General features: G+C 43.4%; 1 protein-coding gene across 2 annotated transcripts; it reads right to left on the reverse strand.

Moving 5' to 3' along the window:
- Positions 1-6,405: 6,405 nt before the first annotated feature.
- Positions 6,406-18,710, reverse strand: tmprss13a (transmembrane serine protease 13a). 2 transcript variants are annotated; one of them, XM_083667032.1, is made up of 13 exons: positions 18,556-18,710; positions 13,921-14,098; positions 12,939-13,052; positions 12,485-12,661; positions 12,150-12,276; positions 11,758-11,853; positions 11,199-11,242; positions 10,674-10,836; positions 9,708-9,886; positions 8,982-9,080; positions 8,574-8,716; positions 7,989-8,144; positions 6,406-7,124 (listed from the first exon to the last, which is right to left on the reverse strand). In XM_083667032.1, exons 1-13 carry the CDS (start codon positions 18,688-18,690, stop codon positions 7,110-7,112), a joined length of 1,626 nt encoding a protein of 541 aa, XP_083523158.1. In that variant the 5' UTR covers positions 18,691-18,710; the 3' UTR covers positions 6,406-7,109. The 2 variants fall into 2 exon arrangements, with proteins under 2 accessions (XP_083523158.1, XP_083523159.1); XM_083667033.1 differs by lacking the exon at positions 18,556-18,710 and adding an exon at positions 16,352-17,040.
- Between the last annotated feature and the right edge of the window lie 325 nt (positions 18,711-19,035).

The raw sequence follows: 19,035 nt of genomic DNA on the forward strand, positions 1-19,035 counted from the left end.
AACAGTCCAGTTCCTTTTTAAAAATAGGCAATCCGGGAAGACCTGCTTCTTCACGATGAAACCGAAAAGGAGGAAACAGAGAAAGGGAATGACGAGTGCGGTGAGTGTGTATCACGTGTTTGATACCATTCCTCATTCCATTCCATGCATTACAATGAGCACAGCGCCCATCTGGCATTGCAGTGCAACCAGTTCAAAAACGTATAGACCTTTTACTAGGATTATTAATGTACAAGGTACTGTAAATAACACCACTGATATTAATACAGATAATACATCACATCAAGGAATATAAAAACCCCAGGTCAAATCAACTTGGCTAGTTGTTTTCATCATCGGTGTTGGGTTTCTCCCTACAACCTGGAACAAATAGCTTTATCCAAAATTAAAGTGTATTTCACAAAAGAAGCTCCATATCATTTTGCCGCAGCTTGCAAGCTTGTCTTACCGAGATGCCTTATCTTGTCAAATATATTTCCTGTTTCCCCCTCCCTGGACGTTTCCATGGACCAAATTGCATGCACATATTCAATTCGATTCTATTGTTCTAAGATCGCAAGTTGCCATATTGGCCTTGCAGTCTGTCCCCCTACTGTATTCTGTTTCTGTTTATGAGATATCATCTACACAAACAGAAACATACTGACAGCTTGGTGTAGATGCGTCACGGTTGCCGGAATCCCAGGCACTCCATGCCAGCTTCATCCAAATAAACAAGACGTGCCACCAGAGTGTCTCTGTGCCTCTCCTTAACCCACTTTACCTCCCCATTGTCTAGCCTTGTCAGGTTTCAGCCCCATGGTGCCGCCAACACTTCCCTTTGTGTGAGGGAAAGGGAGAGGGGAACGGCAGGTCGAGGTAGAGGGAACCCCAGGAATGGACAGCTAACAGTAAGTGGCAGGGCAAGCAGAGGCAGAGGAGAGGAGAGGCAGAGGGGGGCCTCCGTGTAGACAGCTGCAGTAAGACGAAGTCGAGGCAGAGGCAGAAGTAGAGACAGAGAGAACCAACATACGGACAGCTACAGTAAGGGGAAGAGCAGTCGGAGGTAGAGGTAAAGGCTGCCTCAGCTAGAGTAAGGGGAGGGGAAGGGAAGGGAGAGGTAAAGGCTGCCTCAGCTAAAGTAAGGGGAAGAGCAGTCGGAGGTAGAGGTAAAGGCTGCCTCAGCTAGAGTAAGGGGAAGAGCAGTCGGAGGTAGAGGTAAAGGCTGCCTCAGCTAAAGTAAGGGGAAGAGCAGTCGGAGGTAGAGGTAAAGGCGGCCTCAGCTAGAGTAAGGGGAGGGGAAGGAAAGGGAGAGGCAGAGGCTCACGAGTCCTTAGTGCAGACAGCTAGAGGCTCAGCGAGCCTAGGAGGGGAGCCATTACTCAAGCCCAGGAGATGTATAATGAATTATGGATATTTATAAGGCAGGCAAGGAAGGGAAAACATAGAAGCAAACAGTACTAAAAATGATTGTGTGTGTCTACCCTGCCCCTGGGTGTGTAGGCATGTAATTTCACAGCTGAACACTTACACCGTTGTGTGTGTGTGTGTATATGTGTGTGTGTGTGTGTGTGTGCGTATGTGTGTGTGTGTGTGTGTGTGTGTGTGTGCGTGTGTGTGCGTGTGTGTGTGCATGTGTGTGTGTTTACCCTGAGGTACAAGGGTATAGGGTATATCGCTGCAGGATCAAGCAGAAATGGTATCTAAGGGCGTTATGAGCATTGTAGCTTGTTTTTCACTGAATGTCTCACTGTATGTATCTTTCTGTGTCACTGATCTTTATCACTCCTCAAAACCCAGCCACACACGTTATCTCCCATTTCTAGGTGTTTGAGGAGCAGGGTGTTGATTGGCGTTCTCAGGCTGCAGAACGAGAAGGATATTATCTTTCCCATCTCTCTTTCTCTCTTTTACTGACTCTGGGAACAAAACCAGCTGCATTTCCTGAAACAAAAGCCTGCCTATCTGTTGATGATCTCCAGAATAGAGCTGTGTGTGTGTGTGTGTGTGTGTGTGTGTGTGTGTGTGTGTGTGTGTGTGTGTGTGTGTGTGTGTGTGTGTGTTGCCACTGTTCCTGACCTCCTGTAACCTGTAGCTTATCTTCAGGTCTTTTACCAAGATGTTTAAATGTAGATATATTAGATTAGATATATATAATTAGATATACAGCAGATTTACTCTTACTCTATCTATAAGTGAAACATACCTACCCAATCCCATTGAACATTCGCCATTGGTCATTTTTCATTGTGTCACAGTTGTGCAACAGTCAAAACTAAGTGGTACAACGGTTGTGAGAGAGTGTTTTTTAAACGTCAAAATGCGAACGCTGGGTCTCTGTAGCTGCTGCAATGTTGGATTGACATTGCTATTTGATGGTTGTTGTTCAGTCAAATGTTGGTTAGAACAGTTTATTAAATGTTGTAATTTGATGGTCACTTAACATTGCTACAAGATTGTCCATGGGTTGAAAATGAAAGTTTTCTTAACATTGGCTGTTGACGTTCAGCATCAGACCATCTCACACTAGTTTAAAATAATTTTATCAAATAATAAATAAACAAATAATACAATAATGAATAATAATTATCATGAATACTTTTGCAAAGCCGGCCTGAGCTGTTACCTAGTGTTTCAGTTCCACTAATACGCCCCAACCATTGATTTCAGTGTTTCAGCGTTTTCTGCATAGTTGTCTAATGTTGGTGTGTATTCTGTTCTATTACATACTGAGGATTTCTTGATTATACATATTTAACCTTGAAAATGTCACTCACCCATTACTCAAATGTATATTAGGTTGCATTGAATCTGTTTTAATCTGCTATTGTATACCTATTTTTGTATGATTATGATTATTATTATTTTTTATGAACACACAATACAGTACAATAAGTTCAAATTCAGTTAACTACATTTTTGATACATGAATGGGGCACCATGTATGAAATGTCACCTTTAACATTAAAGTGATGCTCTGAAATTAGTGACACTCTGGAAATGTATGTACAGCATATGTCCGATATTATCATGATTGTCATTCTTTGTGGCTGATGTTATCATGATTGCCATCACACAGTATGAGCAACGAACAAGGTTCAGGTAACCACGTCCGTGTGAGTAACCTTATATGAGAGGTGATGACTTACATGGATCCTCACAGAATCAGTTGCTCCTCTAACTCAGTGGGCTTCAGTAATAGAAGTGTGGGCATTTACTGTAGAGCCCCTTCGAATGTATTCCAATGGGTGTCTTTCTCCAGGAAAAAAGAGAGAGGAACAAGAGAATTACCTATTTTCCCATGCCTGAATACACAATTTGAATATCAGCACAATCTCAATATTTCCATAGCTCATTGACGAGTAAAGTTGTTGAGTAAGTGGGAGACAGTAGGTGGGGTTCAAATCCTGTGGAACATCCTAGATCAACTGAGTGTTCATTGAATTTCCCTTTATCATATTTCAATGACTGTGAAGTCGTGTTACTGTACTAACAGTGCAAACAATGTTATTGTATAGATACTCATCTGGTATGATCTAGACCTTCTTACTATATACTGTATGGTAGACATTGCAATCAATATTATTCTCTAACATTTTGTGAACTAGAATAGAATTACCTGAAGCTGTAACAGAGGCAAAGTTTACAATTCACATGCAATTAGAGCTTTCAATTCTATCTGGATACCAATATTTTACCAACCTAAGATTTGGTCTGTGTGGTGAATGTTTGCTTAGGGGCATAGCCTCAATGATTGCTTACAACTACAACACAATATTCTGAAGTGCTAGAACAACAATAATACGCTAGAACAATACTGATGACATTTGGTATGAGACATTGCCCCAATGACACTTTCTGACTGCCTTACAATGTATTCTAAAATAACTAGTATGAGACGGTGTTACCACATCTTACTTCACATGTATGTGCAATATTTTGGTTTAACGTTGTCTCACAGATACCTTCCTCTTATCTTCTCTCCATGGTTGCCATAATACAGTGAATCAACATCCTTTTACATACCTTTATACAATGTTTGGATTTAGATATTGCTGCACCATACCATTTTCCGCCATGACAGATACGTATGCAAGGATACAACCAAAAAGCAATGTTAATGCAACGTCAGTTTAAAAAAAAAAAAAAATGCCCATAGGGTTCATTTTAAACCTATTGGCCTACATTTAAGAGGGTGAAAGAGATTCTGATTCAAATCATTTAATTTTAGCCACTGTTCACAAAACATGCAAAATGATGATGATTATAATGAACACAAATAGGACATCTACCGACTTAACTAGGACATGATATAGGTCATCGACACTCTTTATGGAACAAGACCCACGTCTTAAAATATTTGCCATCATTATAATGGTAAATCGCCATGACAACAATGCATTCCGCGGCGCTGTCATGCCAACTGCCTCCTCCTTAGTGCCAGGATATTGCCATGGTAACTATTTCCGTCAGGTGACCACTCTCCGAGGTACCACATTCTGGCGCTTACTGATCGAGAAAGGCGGGAGAAGGGTTGGAGTTGTGAAAATAGGAGGGGATCGATTGCAACTGCCAGTTATGAGGTTCCAAATATGTTGAACCGTTCGTATTAATGCCGCTCGACAGAACCGCCAGCTAGAAAAATAGCCTAATAACAAGCGAATATTCATAAGTGCTCTAATCATAATCCGCGGGGGAGCTTTTGACCGCTCCCAAGACAAATGAAGACAATAAACGATGCAAATAGACACACGCGTACTGTGTTTGCAAAATAGCCCAGCAATAGGTGGCCTAAATCGGCAGATTAACTCATGGACAGGCTTGATAAAGCTTTACCCCATATTAATTTCGCGTGCACCGGGCATCTGACACTTTCTCCAACCCCAACCTGTGGATTTTCCTCGAGATTGCAGTCAGTCTGCAATAACTGATCATCATATGCTGATCGATCGCCATCAGGACTACATTAGGCTACACTTGCATGCGTTTTATTGGTATTGACAAGGCAGTTTTATAGTGACAATTATGTGAGACAGTGACGACTTAATATTTTGATATTTAGCCTATATTGTTTTAAAATGTGTTTTATGGTGTGTCCGCTGCACGAGACTTGGCTGATGAATTGGCTGGGTCTTCCAGAGTGATAATGATCAGTGACACAGAAAGATCCATACAGTGAGACATTAGGGGAAAAACAAGCTACAATGCTCACAACGCCCTACTTGATGATGCATATACCCTATAGTACACACACACACACACACACACACACACACACACACACACACACACACACACACACACACACACACACACACACACACACACACCCTCTGACAGAGGGACACGCCCTCACAGCTGAGCGCTTAAAAAACAACTGCCATAATTTCTTCATGTGAAATGATAATGTGCTTAACATGAAACATTAAATAAATCGCAAAACTCCATTTATATTGGGTATGCCATTAAAAGTGTCCTGATAATAGGAAAAGGGAAATTAAACGGGGTTTCTCAAATCATAATTCGATTTTAATAATTCAACAAATTGAACAAATAATAGGATTTGATTTACGATCATTTCATTGAAATGAGCCTACCAACATGTTTTTGTGTGAAGAAGAAAAGGCCTATACTGGAATGTACTTTCCCGAGCTCATCCGTCTTTCATGAGAGACATACTAGTCCATTCATGACTCTCAACATTTTTTTCCATTAACGCACAAAACAACATCTAATATTTGAGAAGCGCTCAAGCCCCTTTTGATTAAATATAATTCCCAACTTATCTTCTTACCTCTTTATCTCTTGACGTTGGGCAATAAATTGATGTCACCAATCCTGTCTGCGACAATGTTCAATAGATCTTGTCGTACAACGTTATTGTTGTTCCAATTTCTATCACCTGTGGCTCCTCACTGGTCATACAATATGCAATCCACAGAGGCTGGTTCTTGATTGAAGCGCGCTCTTTGTTTATGTCTAAAACACGCAGTTTCGAATGACTCCAAGCAAAATCTCTTGATTCTGTCACACACGCGCGCCGACCCACAGTTGGTATTCTTCGTGTGAGTCTAGCCGTCTATCCTTCAGCCTTGCGCGCGCACCTCCCGGTCCCCACGCGCTCTACCAGTGCCACGCTCGACGCCCCCGTTCCTAGGAGTGACAGACGGTGCAGTGGTAGTGGTCGGTTGAGGGGGGCGGGGATGCCTCGACGGGTATGAATGTTGACGTAATTTGTATTACTGTGTGGAAATTCCATATGACAAGCAGCAAGTCATGCCTTCTGTGTCCAAATTACGCATTTAATGTGGTCTATGGATGCTCCAAATGTTTTATTGACTGTATATGTACAATACATGCAGTGCTTAATCATATCCAGACCTTGAAGATTGAATTTGCAATTGGTTTAAATGACAACATGGGCAATTTACTTGATTTCTGTGTAATTTATTCATTCATGTATTTGAAGTTCAGCATCCCCATATACAGTATAAAGAGCAATATCATTACATTCGGACACCCATCCTTCAGAAAACAATGCAAAAGGTAACCAGACATGAGGGGCTATAGACAATACAAAATCTGTTGTGTAAATTCAACAACATTCGAAGATATGAGAGGCTCGGAGGGGATATGATTTGTGCATAAGCCTAGTAAAGAGACGGACCTACCATCTTTAAACCTCCCTATACTCTTACATGTAAACAATTATGGATATACTAGCAATTGTGAGACAAGGAGATTAAGAATCAATAATGTCGATCATTTTGTAACCATTTGTAGACAACATTGAGGTCAGTGCATAGACTTGCGTGGTATCAGATTCATGCATCACACATCCCAGCTGTATTACTGTAACGACCCGTTATGTGTAAGGCCCGTTAGCAGCTCCACCAAGGGAGTTGAGGTTAGGCATAGGGACAGAAGAAGAACTCAAGTATCACCCCGCTGTTTTCAATTTAAGTGCATTATGCCTTCCCTGCCACTCCCCTTAGCTAGTGTTTAGCCTTTCGTCCGTCCATCCATCCATCTCCCTGTCCTTCACCTCATGCTGAGAGAGGAAGGGGGAGGCGGGCTGCCAGCGGTCCTTGGGGATAGGATGTGGTCATGTCACAGGAGAGGATGTGACATCACGGCCTCTCTTGCTGTGGAGGGAACAAGATTAGGAAAAGGATCAGGAGTGGGTAAGCTTCATGTAGTGTTGGATGGGAGGTGGGTGGGTGAGTGGGGGGATGCTTATCCTAGCTTTGTGCCTAAAGAGTCTGTATGATAAGGAAAAAGAACAACCAATGGTTTACTACTTAGGTCTATAGGCTTAATTTTGCTTCAGCAAAAAGTCAGCAAAGTCGGCCACGATAAGCGTAATATTTCTAATAGACGGGATAAGACAAAATCCAATGGGTGTTTTTAATAAATACATTTTCACGCACTTTACTTAAACTCTGTTTGAATAGTCACTGTCTTCTCGAAAACATTGTTAAAGATAAGGTATAATAATGTCATGCTGTAGAGTAGAATATTCTTTGGACAGTTTAGCACTGCCTTGCTGAAGCAAAAGGAGCCCTATGTGGTGATAAAGACAGAGATGCACAGAGTAGGCACATGCTGTCTTTCCCATTTATTACATTTGTGTCAGCATGAGGAATGCCATTTAGTCAACTAGGGTGGGACGTCGTATGAGCTGGGAAGGCTTCAGCCAATTGGATTAACGCGTGGTCTTCTTCTTCAATTGGTTTACTGATAGATTGTAAATGGCTTTCAGTGCCATGACACCATCTACTGGTGCCAATAAATAACCGACCTAAAACACTGGTGCTGAGTTGATACCAGACTCCAGCAAAGCTGGTGGCAGTGAATCACCAATCAACATTTTATTTACGCCCACTCTAATCACAGAAGATGATTAAACAAGTTGACGACATGGCTCACCTCATATAATCAAAGTTAATTTAGGGGGAGTGCATCCTCTAGTGGCTATAACTCTATGGTTAAAGACTGTTAGCACATACCTGCATCTTGCTGTAGATCCAGGGCAGTAGGGCGGGCACCTTTGTGTAGACCCCAGGCTTGTTACGCTGCCCACAGCCTTGCCCCCAGCTGGTCACACCTACCAAGTACCAGAGTTTGTCTGCCCCCTGGCAGACCAGTGGACCACCACTATCCCCCTGTGTGAGGAGAGGGGAGGAGGGATAAAAACCTGAGCAACACTGGGGAAAGCCCCGCCACACTTGTCGGGTTACGGATTGAAAATCATAATTACAGATTACGGATTGAGCTAATGGTTTCATCTGTTGACGGACAACGGTAGATGACAAGGGTCTGTACTGCACATGTCCATTTTGACTTGAGAAAGAAATGAGGAGTTGAACTGTTAACAGCCCGTTCGTAGCCAATTAGAAACCAGGAAGTGTTGTTGAGTTGCTATGGCTGTTTCAAACGTCACACGTAAAGGTATACGTTTTGTCATCTGTTGTGGACGGACTAGTGTGGCTGGGACCTAAGATGACAGCAGCTTGGAGCTTTTTAAACGACATTAGGGAGGATTTCCCTGATGGCGGTTGCTCCCTACCACAGTTGACTATGAGGACACTCACCTGACAGGAGTCCTTTCCCCCGGCCAGGTCTCCTGCACACACCATGTTCCTGGTGATAGCGCCTTTGTACACCACGGACCCGTTACACACACGCACATCAATTATGTCAACAGTCACCTCCAGCAAGTCTCTGGAGATGACACCTGTGAGAGGAAACACACACACAGACAGTGATGGATTGATTGACACATTGATTAAATTGCACATCATCATTCTTCTCCGAACAAGCAAGGCCCTCTTATTCAATGGACTCGGCTGCTGGTCACCCCATGGCAAAAAGAAACCTGAATATACTCTCGTATGGGTTTATTCTGCAATTGGAAGAGGTTATGAATGATGCATGCGCACCCTTATTTCAACATACTTGTTATTCACTATACTTTTGAACTCCTAATCCCTTGCCCCTACCTGATCTCTCCTCAGTGGTTCCGAAGCCTGAAATCCAGCACCTGGTTCCATGGGGGAATCTTTGGTCAAAGGCTGGCAGACAGGCTGGCTGGACAGCATCTGAATAATAAACATACACAGACTGATATAGTGTGCGCACACTAGGTGCACACAAAGTCTACGCATGCATAACGCATGCACTTACAATTATGCACAAACACATGCACCCAAGCAAGCACACACACACACACACACACACACACACACACACACACACACACACACACACACACACACACACACTGCAACCACACACTGCACTGACAAAGTGTTCGCATGCATAATGCACGCACACACACACACACACACACACACACACACACACACACACACACACACACAAAGATGTCCAAATCACATTACTATTCTGAGCTGATGCACCACAGACACAAATAGCTCATTGGGCCCCAAAGGGCATCAGCATGTTTTTTTCTTCTTAAAGAAGTGGACAACCCATTCCCCCTTCCCTATTTCTTCACTTTATTCAGAAAGTTTGGAATAATACAGAGGATGTAGATAAAAAGAGGGAAGAGAATACAAAAAGGTAGGATTTGATCCTGTGCCTAGATGGGCAATGTGTGCTTGAAACACAGGAGCTTAACTGCTACGCCATGACTCCAGGCACATAACATGAAGTTTTTAGCCACTTATAGGTACCAAACTGAGGTGAATGGAGGTGAAACTTACTGGTGAAGTCCACAGGTGAAGCTAGCTTCAGCAAAGCGATGTCGTGGTCCTGAGTCTTGTTGTTGTAGTTTTCGTTCAGGAAGATCTTCTCGACAATGTAGGGGTTAACAAACTTGTCTTTGGACACAGCTCCACCGTACACACGCCAGTTATCTGCATCAAGAACAAAGGGAGTGGACCTGCCAGAGACACAAAAAACAGGATAACTTGGTTTTCTGCTCCTGTACATACCGGTATGTTTTTAATAACATGAGACTCTTCTGTTCTGTTCTAATCTTGTTCCATGTTGCTCATAATGATGCAATCTGACATGATTAACTGTTATGGGGAAATCCATCACAACCTAGAAACTACCTAGCAACTTGATGAGCACACGCGCCTTGATTTCGAACATCAACGCAATATAACAACAATAACTTTATCATGGCTGAAACGGTACATATTTGTAGTCAGAAATCTTTTGCATTATAGAACGTGTAACTGTTATCTGCTCTGAGTGGTTATAGTTTATTACGTTATTGTGAACATGATATATGTGGACAGTTATAAGGGACATATGAACAGTGCTCTCCATAAGTATTTGGACAATGAAGCATTTTTTCTTCTTTTGGCTCTATCCTCCAAAAGTTAGAATTTTAAAATGTAATTAAATCAAAACAATTAATATGAGGTTAAAGAGCAGATTGGCAGCTTTTATTTAAGGGTATTTGTTTAACACCATTTATAATCAACACATTTTATACAAAGTCCCCCTATTTCAAGTATACAGATTAATATTCTGTATAAATTAAGCACTCGTGTTTAGTATTTGGTCGCAAATCTTTTGCATGCAATAACTGCCTGAAATCTGTGACCCATTGACCCCCGTAAATTAAGTTTAGTCTGGACTAAAAATCATTTTCAATGGAGAATCTCATTGAAACTGTGATGTATGGGGAAACCACCCTTATATGTCTGGTCACTGACCTGGGGAAGCAGTGGGCAGCTGTCAGAACAAAGTCTGGCGACACCAGGACCCCTCCGCAGAAGTGTGAACCACGGAATTGAAGAGAGAGCTGCCAGGGCCACTGCCCCAGTTTGGCAACACTGCCCCCTATGATCCTGGAGCTGGACTGCTGCCGACCACAATCTGGGGGGAGGAGAAGAGAAGGTAATATCTGATACTATAATTTGGCTCGATGTTTGTGTTGGATCAACAGCTACTGTAAAACGTATCAAAGCGCAGGAATAGTGCTAAAGGGATAAGACCGTATGACTGTATGGACAGTTCTGACCAAGTAGAAGCGTAAATACAAGGTTGTGTATAGTGTAAATGTTTCTGCATGTGCTCCAGGGTGTAATGTGTCAGTAGGAGGTGACTGTAAATCAAATCAGATCAAAGTTGATGATGGTCCTATGCACAGGATACAGGTTGTAAACTGTACAATGAAGAGCTTGCTTTGCGAGCTGCCTCAACGGTGCACAGAAGGAGAGCAGATGGTAGCTTCTTACCTACACACTGCAGGGAGACAGTCATCTGGTCTGGGCAAGAGGCGCTACACAGCAACACAAGAACAGGAAAAACAGGCCAAGTCAGGGACCAACATTCTTTTAGTGATCACACTTTTAGTTATTTTAACCAAATGAAAAATACAAAATGACAGAGAGACCAGGGGAAGGGATGCTAACAGATAATGTTAATATAGTACAATCAATTACATACTGTACATACTGTAACAGATATTGGAGGTAGGGACACAAATGTACTACATACTTATGGGATATACAGTACATGTCAGGATTACGCTTATTTAAACCCTATGTCATGAGGCTTATACTGCTATAATAAAGGCATAACACTCATAACACAGAACAAGTCTTGACATTTAGTTGATGACAGGTTTTGACAAATTACTTAAAATTTGATCAAGTGTCCCTTGTGCACCACCATCCCTGCTTGCACAATCAGACCAATATTGACCAATTGGAATGATTGAATGACTGCAACTGAAGTCAGACTAACTGAAGAAAATACATGAAAGTTTGTGTATGGACGATCGGGGCCTCTTACCTCACATTGACCAGGCCCTGAATGGGTTCAGATGATCGACTAGTCAATGTTAGAGATATCGACTGCTGGGATTTCACAGCTTTCATTCCAGAAGACCTGCAAGGTTGACACACAAACACATTCAGACACAATGCCGACAAAAAAAAAAAGCTAGAATCCATTTCCCCTCGATGGCGCATTTCAAGGGACTCATTTTGCCACTGTCACACCATGCAGGTGGAGAGAGGACCTTGGAGAATCAATCTTCTAGAAAATACATACACACAATGGCATGGCAGTGGTGAAATGAGTTGAATCCCACCGGGTAAATTACTGATGCAAGATAAGGTTGTTACTGTCACAGGGATATTATACAGTAGTATAGAGCGGCTGTTGTGAAGTAGAGTGTTTACCTTCTGAAGCCCAGCTGGGCGCAGATCTGGTCAGCATAGCTCTTGTCCCAGCCCTGGTAACACACTGGGAGGAAGCGGCCATCCTGGGAAGTTCTGACCTGCAGTGCATTACCGTTCCCGAATCTTACTGGGGATGGAGAGGAGGGACTGGTGTTTGTCTGCTTCTGATATATCAATGTGTGTGTGTGTGTGTGTGTGTGTGTGTGTGTGTGTGTGTGTGTGTGTGTGTGTGTGCGTGTGTGTGTGTGTGTGTGTATGTGTGTGTGTGTGTGTGTGTGCGTGTGTGTGTGTGTGTGTGTGTGTGTGTGTGTATGTGTCTGTCTGTCTGTCCTCACCACAGTTGGTCTCGTCAGTGCCTAGCTGGCAGTCCCGCAGAGCGTCACACTGCACCGTGGAGTTGGAGCAGGTGTCATGCACTGGCGCGCTCGTCTGCTCCTCATAGCTCCCCTTGCCGTCGTTATCATTGGCACTGTCATGGATGGCAACCGTTGCCAACCTGGTACCGTAACTCACTGCCCAGAGAGCGAGAGAGCGCAAGAGAGAGAGAGAGAGAGAGAGAGAGAGAGAGAGAGAGAGAGAGAGAGAGAGAGAGAGAGGGTAGAAACAAAGAGAGAGAGAGAGAGAGAGAGGGTAGAAACAAAGAGAGAGAAAGTGGGGGAGTGAATGAAACAGCAGACAGAACAGCGGAAGGGTTACACACACAGGAACAACACATGAATAACCATGAGTAACAACAAGAACAACCAGCAACAACAACATATGAAACAACATGATGTGGATGGCCCTCACCTCCGAGCCAGATGGCGAGGGTGAGGAGGGCAAGTAGCAGAACACCGGACAGTGACCCGCCGAAAGTCTGGGTACTGCTCCCACAGCATTTCTTCTTCTTAGTGCTGGGGGAGGCTGGGGAGATAACACACACACACCACACACATATGTCAAATGGATGTATCGCTCACTTAGGAAGCCATATTATAGAGGAGAGGTGCCCAGCCATCACTTTGCAAATATCAGACCGGGGTTGAAGTAGTATTTGAAAATAATTTCATAACTTGCTGCATGTGCTTGATTGAGTTTGCCTGGCACAATGGAGCCAATGGAATAGTCTCAAAATGGCAAACCCGCCCCATTTGGCAAAGCAAGTCTTTGAAAGAAATGTGCATGCTATTTCGGCTCAGGTCTGGTAAATATGGGATGATCGTTTTTCTTCTCTATATTGCTCAACTGGTGGCTGTTTTTCTACATAGGGTCTCCGAAAGGCAGCATCGTTTTCAAATGGCACAAATGGCACAAGACTATTCTCTTCTATCAATATGACGGTATTCACTACCACTTCCATAGTTTCCTTATTCATAATAAGGTAAAGGAGAGGAAACAGAGAAGATGAACAGAATGGGAAAGGACTAGGACAGTAATAATAATAATAATAATAATAATAATAATAATAATAATAATAATAATAATAATCCTATTACAGGCAAGGCTAGACGCAGGGTACAGTGTCCGTCATCCAAGAGAATCTGAGCCATCGAGTTGTGTTAAAGGGATAGCTCACTTCTGTATGAATGGAAGTTGATGGGGACCACTTGCTGGCCAGAAGGTGGACCCCATCTGCTTCGATTACGTATATAGGAACATGTGGAAGTTTAAGTTGCTAAATAGCCAGGATCAGGACTTAAAACAGTGCCTTGGTGTATGGACTGGAGTGAAGGTATGTGGTTGATTACAGAAATGTGATTATCCCTTTAAAGATATAAACTCAAGTACTTACGAATACTGGGCTGGGTGACTGGCGGGGGTTGCTGGGGGATGTAGTGCTGGGGGATGTATTGCATCTGGTTGGGAGGGACCGCCTGGCCTTGATCCACTCCATAGACCACCTCCTCGTAGGTCAGGAGGGGGGGCTGGGTGTGCACCGCAACCGAGTAGTACGGAGGAGGAGGGTCGTTCTGCAGAAGAGAAGAGATAAAAAATACAGCCAATGGGTCCAAAATGAACATCATATGGGTTTTTAAATTGGGATTCCCACGGGAGATTTTTGTTAACACTTTACACCATTGTTTCAGCATATGTTTCTATACCTGTGTAGTAATGGCGTAATGACCCTAATTCCAAAGTTGTTTTCGCATTATGACTAAAGATAGCACTGTTGAATTCCGTTGCTGCAATTACAATTACAAGATATTTAAATTACATGTTAATACAATATTGTTGCCTGAGTTAACACAGCAGCTTAATGTAGAATGTTGCATTATGGAAGAATTGAATTGAATTGAGCCTCTGAGGGATGCTCTTGAGCCAAAAAGGGGCCAGCTAAATAGTCAAACATAATGTCTATAAATTAACTTAATGGACAGAAAGGGGTACACCACCTCATGCCTGTAAGCATAGGATTATTTTGGCAAAGTTTTTTTTATATATTCTATATTCTATATTATATCACGAAAAGAGTAACGGGATTCAACAGTGCTATCTGGGGGGGGGGGGGGCAATATCAAGGAAGGTGACACCAAGAGGCTGAACAAGCTTATAAAGAAAGCTGGTTCTGTCCTCGGTGTCACCCTGGACACTGTGGAGGAGGTGGCCAATAGGAGGATGAGGACCAAACTCCTGGCCCTCATGGACAATTCCTCCAATCTCCTACATGACACTGTGGCAGAGAAGCTCCTTCAGCAACAGATTACTACAACCACGTTGCACCAAGGAGCGCTATAGGAGATATTTTCTGCCTGCCGCAATAAGACTGTACAACTCCACCTCCGGCTGGCTCGATCAGGGTGATCAGAGTCAGGCTGGGGGATGTTAAATAACACTGGACTGTTATTACTGTATATAATGTTTCAGATGTCTATTTTATGTCTATTTTTGTAATGTTTTGGTATAATAAGCGGACCGTGAGTGAGGTGGCCCAGCGGGCGGCCGGAGGGAGACAACTAGGGACCACGACCACACTGGGGAGTGCGCCCCCATCTGTAACATATTTTATTTGATCATTCTAGTCACTTTATTTTGTTGTAGTTGTTTGTGATGTGAGCTGCTGTAATGTCTTAATTTCCCCTCAGGAATCAATAAAGTACCTATCTATCTCTCTATCTATCTATCTATCTATCTATCTATCTATCTATCTATCTATCTATCTATCTATCACTGAAGCAAAAACAATTGAGGTGAGCAATTAGCAACTAAACCTCCATATTGTACCTTCAAGGCTCAACAAGCGACCCTTTGTCAACCATATAATCATATAATCATCGAGCCGAAGAAGCCCGACACCTGAATAACCAACTAGCACAATGAACCCAAAGTCTCCAAGCAACAGTATGCAGAGATCCCCAGCGGGGCACGTTTTTCATTTCCTTGTCTCTTTTATTCACACTATCTATTATGCTTTATATTCATCTACTCCCAATAGCGCTATCAGCCATCTCAGACAAAAGACCTAATCAACGTGGACGGGTTCCCAACCGAGCTAACGTCGCCTCCTGGGATGTTTGCTCATTGTTACCAGGGAGAAGGAAGGTGACTGCCATGGAGACAATGGAGTGGCAGTAATCCAAAAGGAAGATCCGGTAACTATGGTTATCCCTGGCTGTTCTGTTAGATAGACAGGTACTTTATTGATCGCAGAGGGGAAGGCGTTACAGCGGCTCACGTCACAAACAACCAAACAACAACAACAAAATAAAGTGACAATATAATAATAGAATACAATTACTGGAACAGTCCAGTATGATAACATCCCCCCGCCTGTCTCTGATCACCCTGATTAAGCCAGCCGGAGGAGGAGTTGTACAGTCTTATTGCAGCAGGCAGAAAAGATTTCCTATCGCGCTCCTTAATGCAACGTGGTTGTCGTAGTCTGTTGCTGAAGGAGCTTCTCTGCTCTGCCACAGTGACATGTAGGGGATGGGAAGGATTTTCCATGATGGCCAGGAGTTCCTCATCCTCATATTGGCCACCTCCTCCACAGTGTCCAGGGTGACACCGAGGACAGAACCAGCTTTCTTAATAAGCTTGTTCAGCCTCTTGGTGTCACCTTCCTTGATGCTGCTCCCCCAGCATACCACCATGTACAGCACTGCACTAGGCCACCACTGACTGGTAGAACATGTTCAGCAGAGTCCTGCACACGCCAAAGGACCTGAGCCTCCTCAGGAAATAAAGCCAGCTCTGGCCCCTCTTGTACAGGACTTCTGTGTTACCTGTCCAGTCCAGTTTATTGCCTCCTATGTCCATCTCCTCAGAGTCCTAGTGGTCACAGATTGCTGCTGGACTAGAGGCTCATACATGGGCTTGAGGTGGACAAGTTTGTGGTCCGATCTGCCCAGGGGGGGGAGTGCAGTAGAGATGTAGGTGTCCTTCACATTAGCATAAAATAGGTCCAGTGTTTTGTTCTCCCTAGTGGGGCACTTCACAAACTGGGAGAATGTTGCCAGTGTTATTGTGAGGTGACATGGTTAAAATCCCCGGAGATTGCAATGAATGCACTGGGGTGCTGGGTCTGTAGTCTCTCTGGGGTGCTGGGTCTGTAGTCTCTCTGGGGTGCTGGGTCTGTAGTCTCTCTGGGGTGCTGGGTCTGTAGTCTTGCGATAACAGCGTGCAGCATAGTCCCACATGCTGCCTCCGCGTCGGCAGAGGAGGGATATAGGCGACCACAACAATAACGTGTGAGAAGTCACGTGGCAAACTGTTGCTGTTAGTCCTATCGCACAGGTGATTTTTGACCCACATACAGACAGGGTCAGTTGGATAGTGTGCTTTTCCCCCCTGGGGCAAGATCTTTCTCTCTCTCTCTCTCTCTCTCTCTCTCTCTCTCTCTCTCTCTCTCTCTCTCTCTCTTTCTCTCTCTCTCTCTCTCTCTCTCTTTCTCTCTCTCTCGCTCTCTCTCTCTCTCTCTCTCTCTCTCTCTCTCTCTCTCTCTCTTCTCTGTTCCTTTCTCTGAAGTCTTTAACTTCCTGGACTGGCTCTGATATTCCCCCTTACGCTCAGAATGTTGTTATGTGACTAAACTCGTTTGGTGGAATTCTTGTCTTCATCTGTAACGTAAATGTAAATGTAATCTTGTCTGTCTTCCCCTTTCTTTATTCCCACCCCTCTCTCCTGCTCAACATGCTTTTCCAGGTAGTCAGTCGTGGTTACAGGAAATCTCTGTTAATTTCAGCACCTCACACCCCAATGAGTGCTGAGACGGTAATAAACGGCCCTAAACCTTATTCAATTGCAACGTCACACCCTAGTAATCGATAGTTATCGAATTTTCAACAGGATGTGAATTTGAGAAATGCTGCTTGTTTTACCTGAATCTACAATCTTTGTTTACTTTGCCTTGCATCAGTGTCGTTTCTTGTCAATACAATATGTCTTATATCACAAAAAGAGGGGGAAAAAGAAAACAACCAACAAAGAAACTAATCCTTCAGTCAGAATGACATAGAGAAGGCTTCAGGGCTGACTCAGTAACAAAGCTGTTTCGTAAGATCTTTTCTATGGAGGAAAGTTCAGGTTTCATGATAAGGCCATAGGCACCAACCACCCAATTTCCCTAAAATAGGTGAAACAGGTGGAACATCAGTTTTGGGTCAATTCCCAACTGAGTCAACTTTCAAAGTAATTACTGTAATACCATATATAATTATAGGTTCTAGTGATATTTCAAAGGCCACATGAAAACAATATAAAGTTACTGCAGGACAAAACACCAAATGTTAATCCCAAAGTGTTCTGTCGAGCTGTTGAACTACAGTATGTCAGATTTAATCATCTGCTGTTACAGATTGAGGTTATCATTCCTTTTTGTCTGAGCTGGCTATGGTGAAAGGCCTGTAGAGGACTCCATTTCAGCCCAAGTCTTCTTTCAGTCACTTCTTTCAATCATCTCTCGGCACTTAGGACAAACAAACTGGGCGTATAGAGCCAAAATAAATCCACATAGCATGAAAAATAAAGGTGCTGTCCATTGAGATTGCTGAGCCCTACCTTCAATCAAATATTGACTCACATGGATGATTCCAATGTGAATGTAATACAAGGTGCAACACCCCAGTATAGATTGCCCCTCTGATCTGTTTTTAGGATCCATAAAAATCTCACATTTCACATGTCCATCAATCTATCAATGAACGGCTATATATACTCAGTATAACCATAGGGGGCACTGGGAATGAGCAGATATACTGTATGAAAAAATGCATTAAACAGTACAGAGCAATAGACACATTCTCTTCATCTAAACAAAACCTAAACTTATGACACTACAAAACACAGACAAAGATTGAAAGTGAGAAAATGTGTGTGTGAAAAGTGTGTGTGTATGAGAGAAGAAGAGTCTTGATTTAGGTGAGACAGGGGACTGAAGTCAGCACAGGAGAACCTGACCACCAAGAGGATTAGTAAAGGGAGAACCTACCAGGTCATGCTTTGCCATCATACTCAGAGGGAAACAGTGGAGAGGGAGAGTTGAGGTGGAGGTGAGAGCCTGTGGGAGGAGCTTTTCACAGCCAACTGATTCAGTCACACAACAGTGATCAGAGCATGCTGACATCACGCTAGAAACTCCCCTCCTCTCTGCTCTCCTCTCTTCCGTCTCTTTCTGACCTCATGCCAGCCCACACAGGTAGGACTGTCCCCCTTCCCTCCTCCCTTCCCCCCTCTCTCATTCTTCTCATCACAGAGACGGGCGTTCCCAATGCACTAGTTTTCCACCTGTTAGACCGGTTCCAACATGGTAGCCAGCATCCAACAACGACTGATTCACACTTTTAGAGTGTGAGCAATCAGAGCCAGGCTCCAAAATGGCATCCTCACAAGAGCCTTGATTCATTCAAATATTGTTCAACTACGAAGGACTATTTTAAAGGGATAGTTCACCCAAATTACAAAATCACAT

This window comes from Argentina silus, assembly GCF_951799395.1.
Source record: "Argentina silus genome assembly, chromosome: 3".
NCBI classification, from domain to species: domain Eukaryota; kingdom Metazoa; phylum Chordata; class Actinopteri; order Argentiniformes; family Argentinidae; genus Argentina; species Argentina silus.

Bases quoted from the DNA above. Each gene is read 5' to 3' on its own strand.
- tmprss13a (XM_083667032.1), bottom strand. From the start codon at position 18,690: ATGTCAGCATGCTCTGATCACTGTTGTGTGACTGAATCAGTTGGCTGT. The intron at 13,053-13,920 runs GTAAGTACTTGA...TTATCTCCCCAG, and splicing joins AGTCACCCAGCCCAGTATTC to CCTCCCCCAGCACTAAGAAG. The intron at 9,887-10,673 runs GTCAGTGACCAG...TGTCTCTGGCAG, and splicing joins GCTGCCCACTGCTTCCCCAG to GTCCACTCCCTTTGTTCTTG.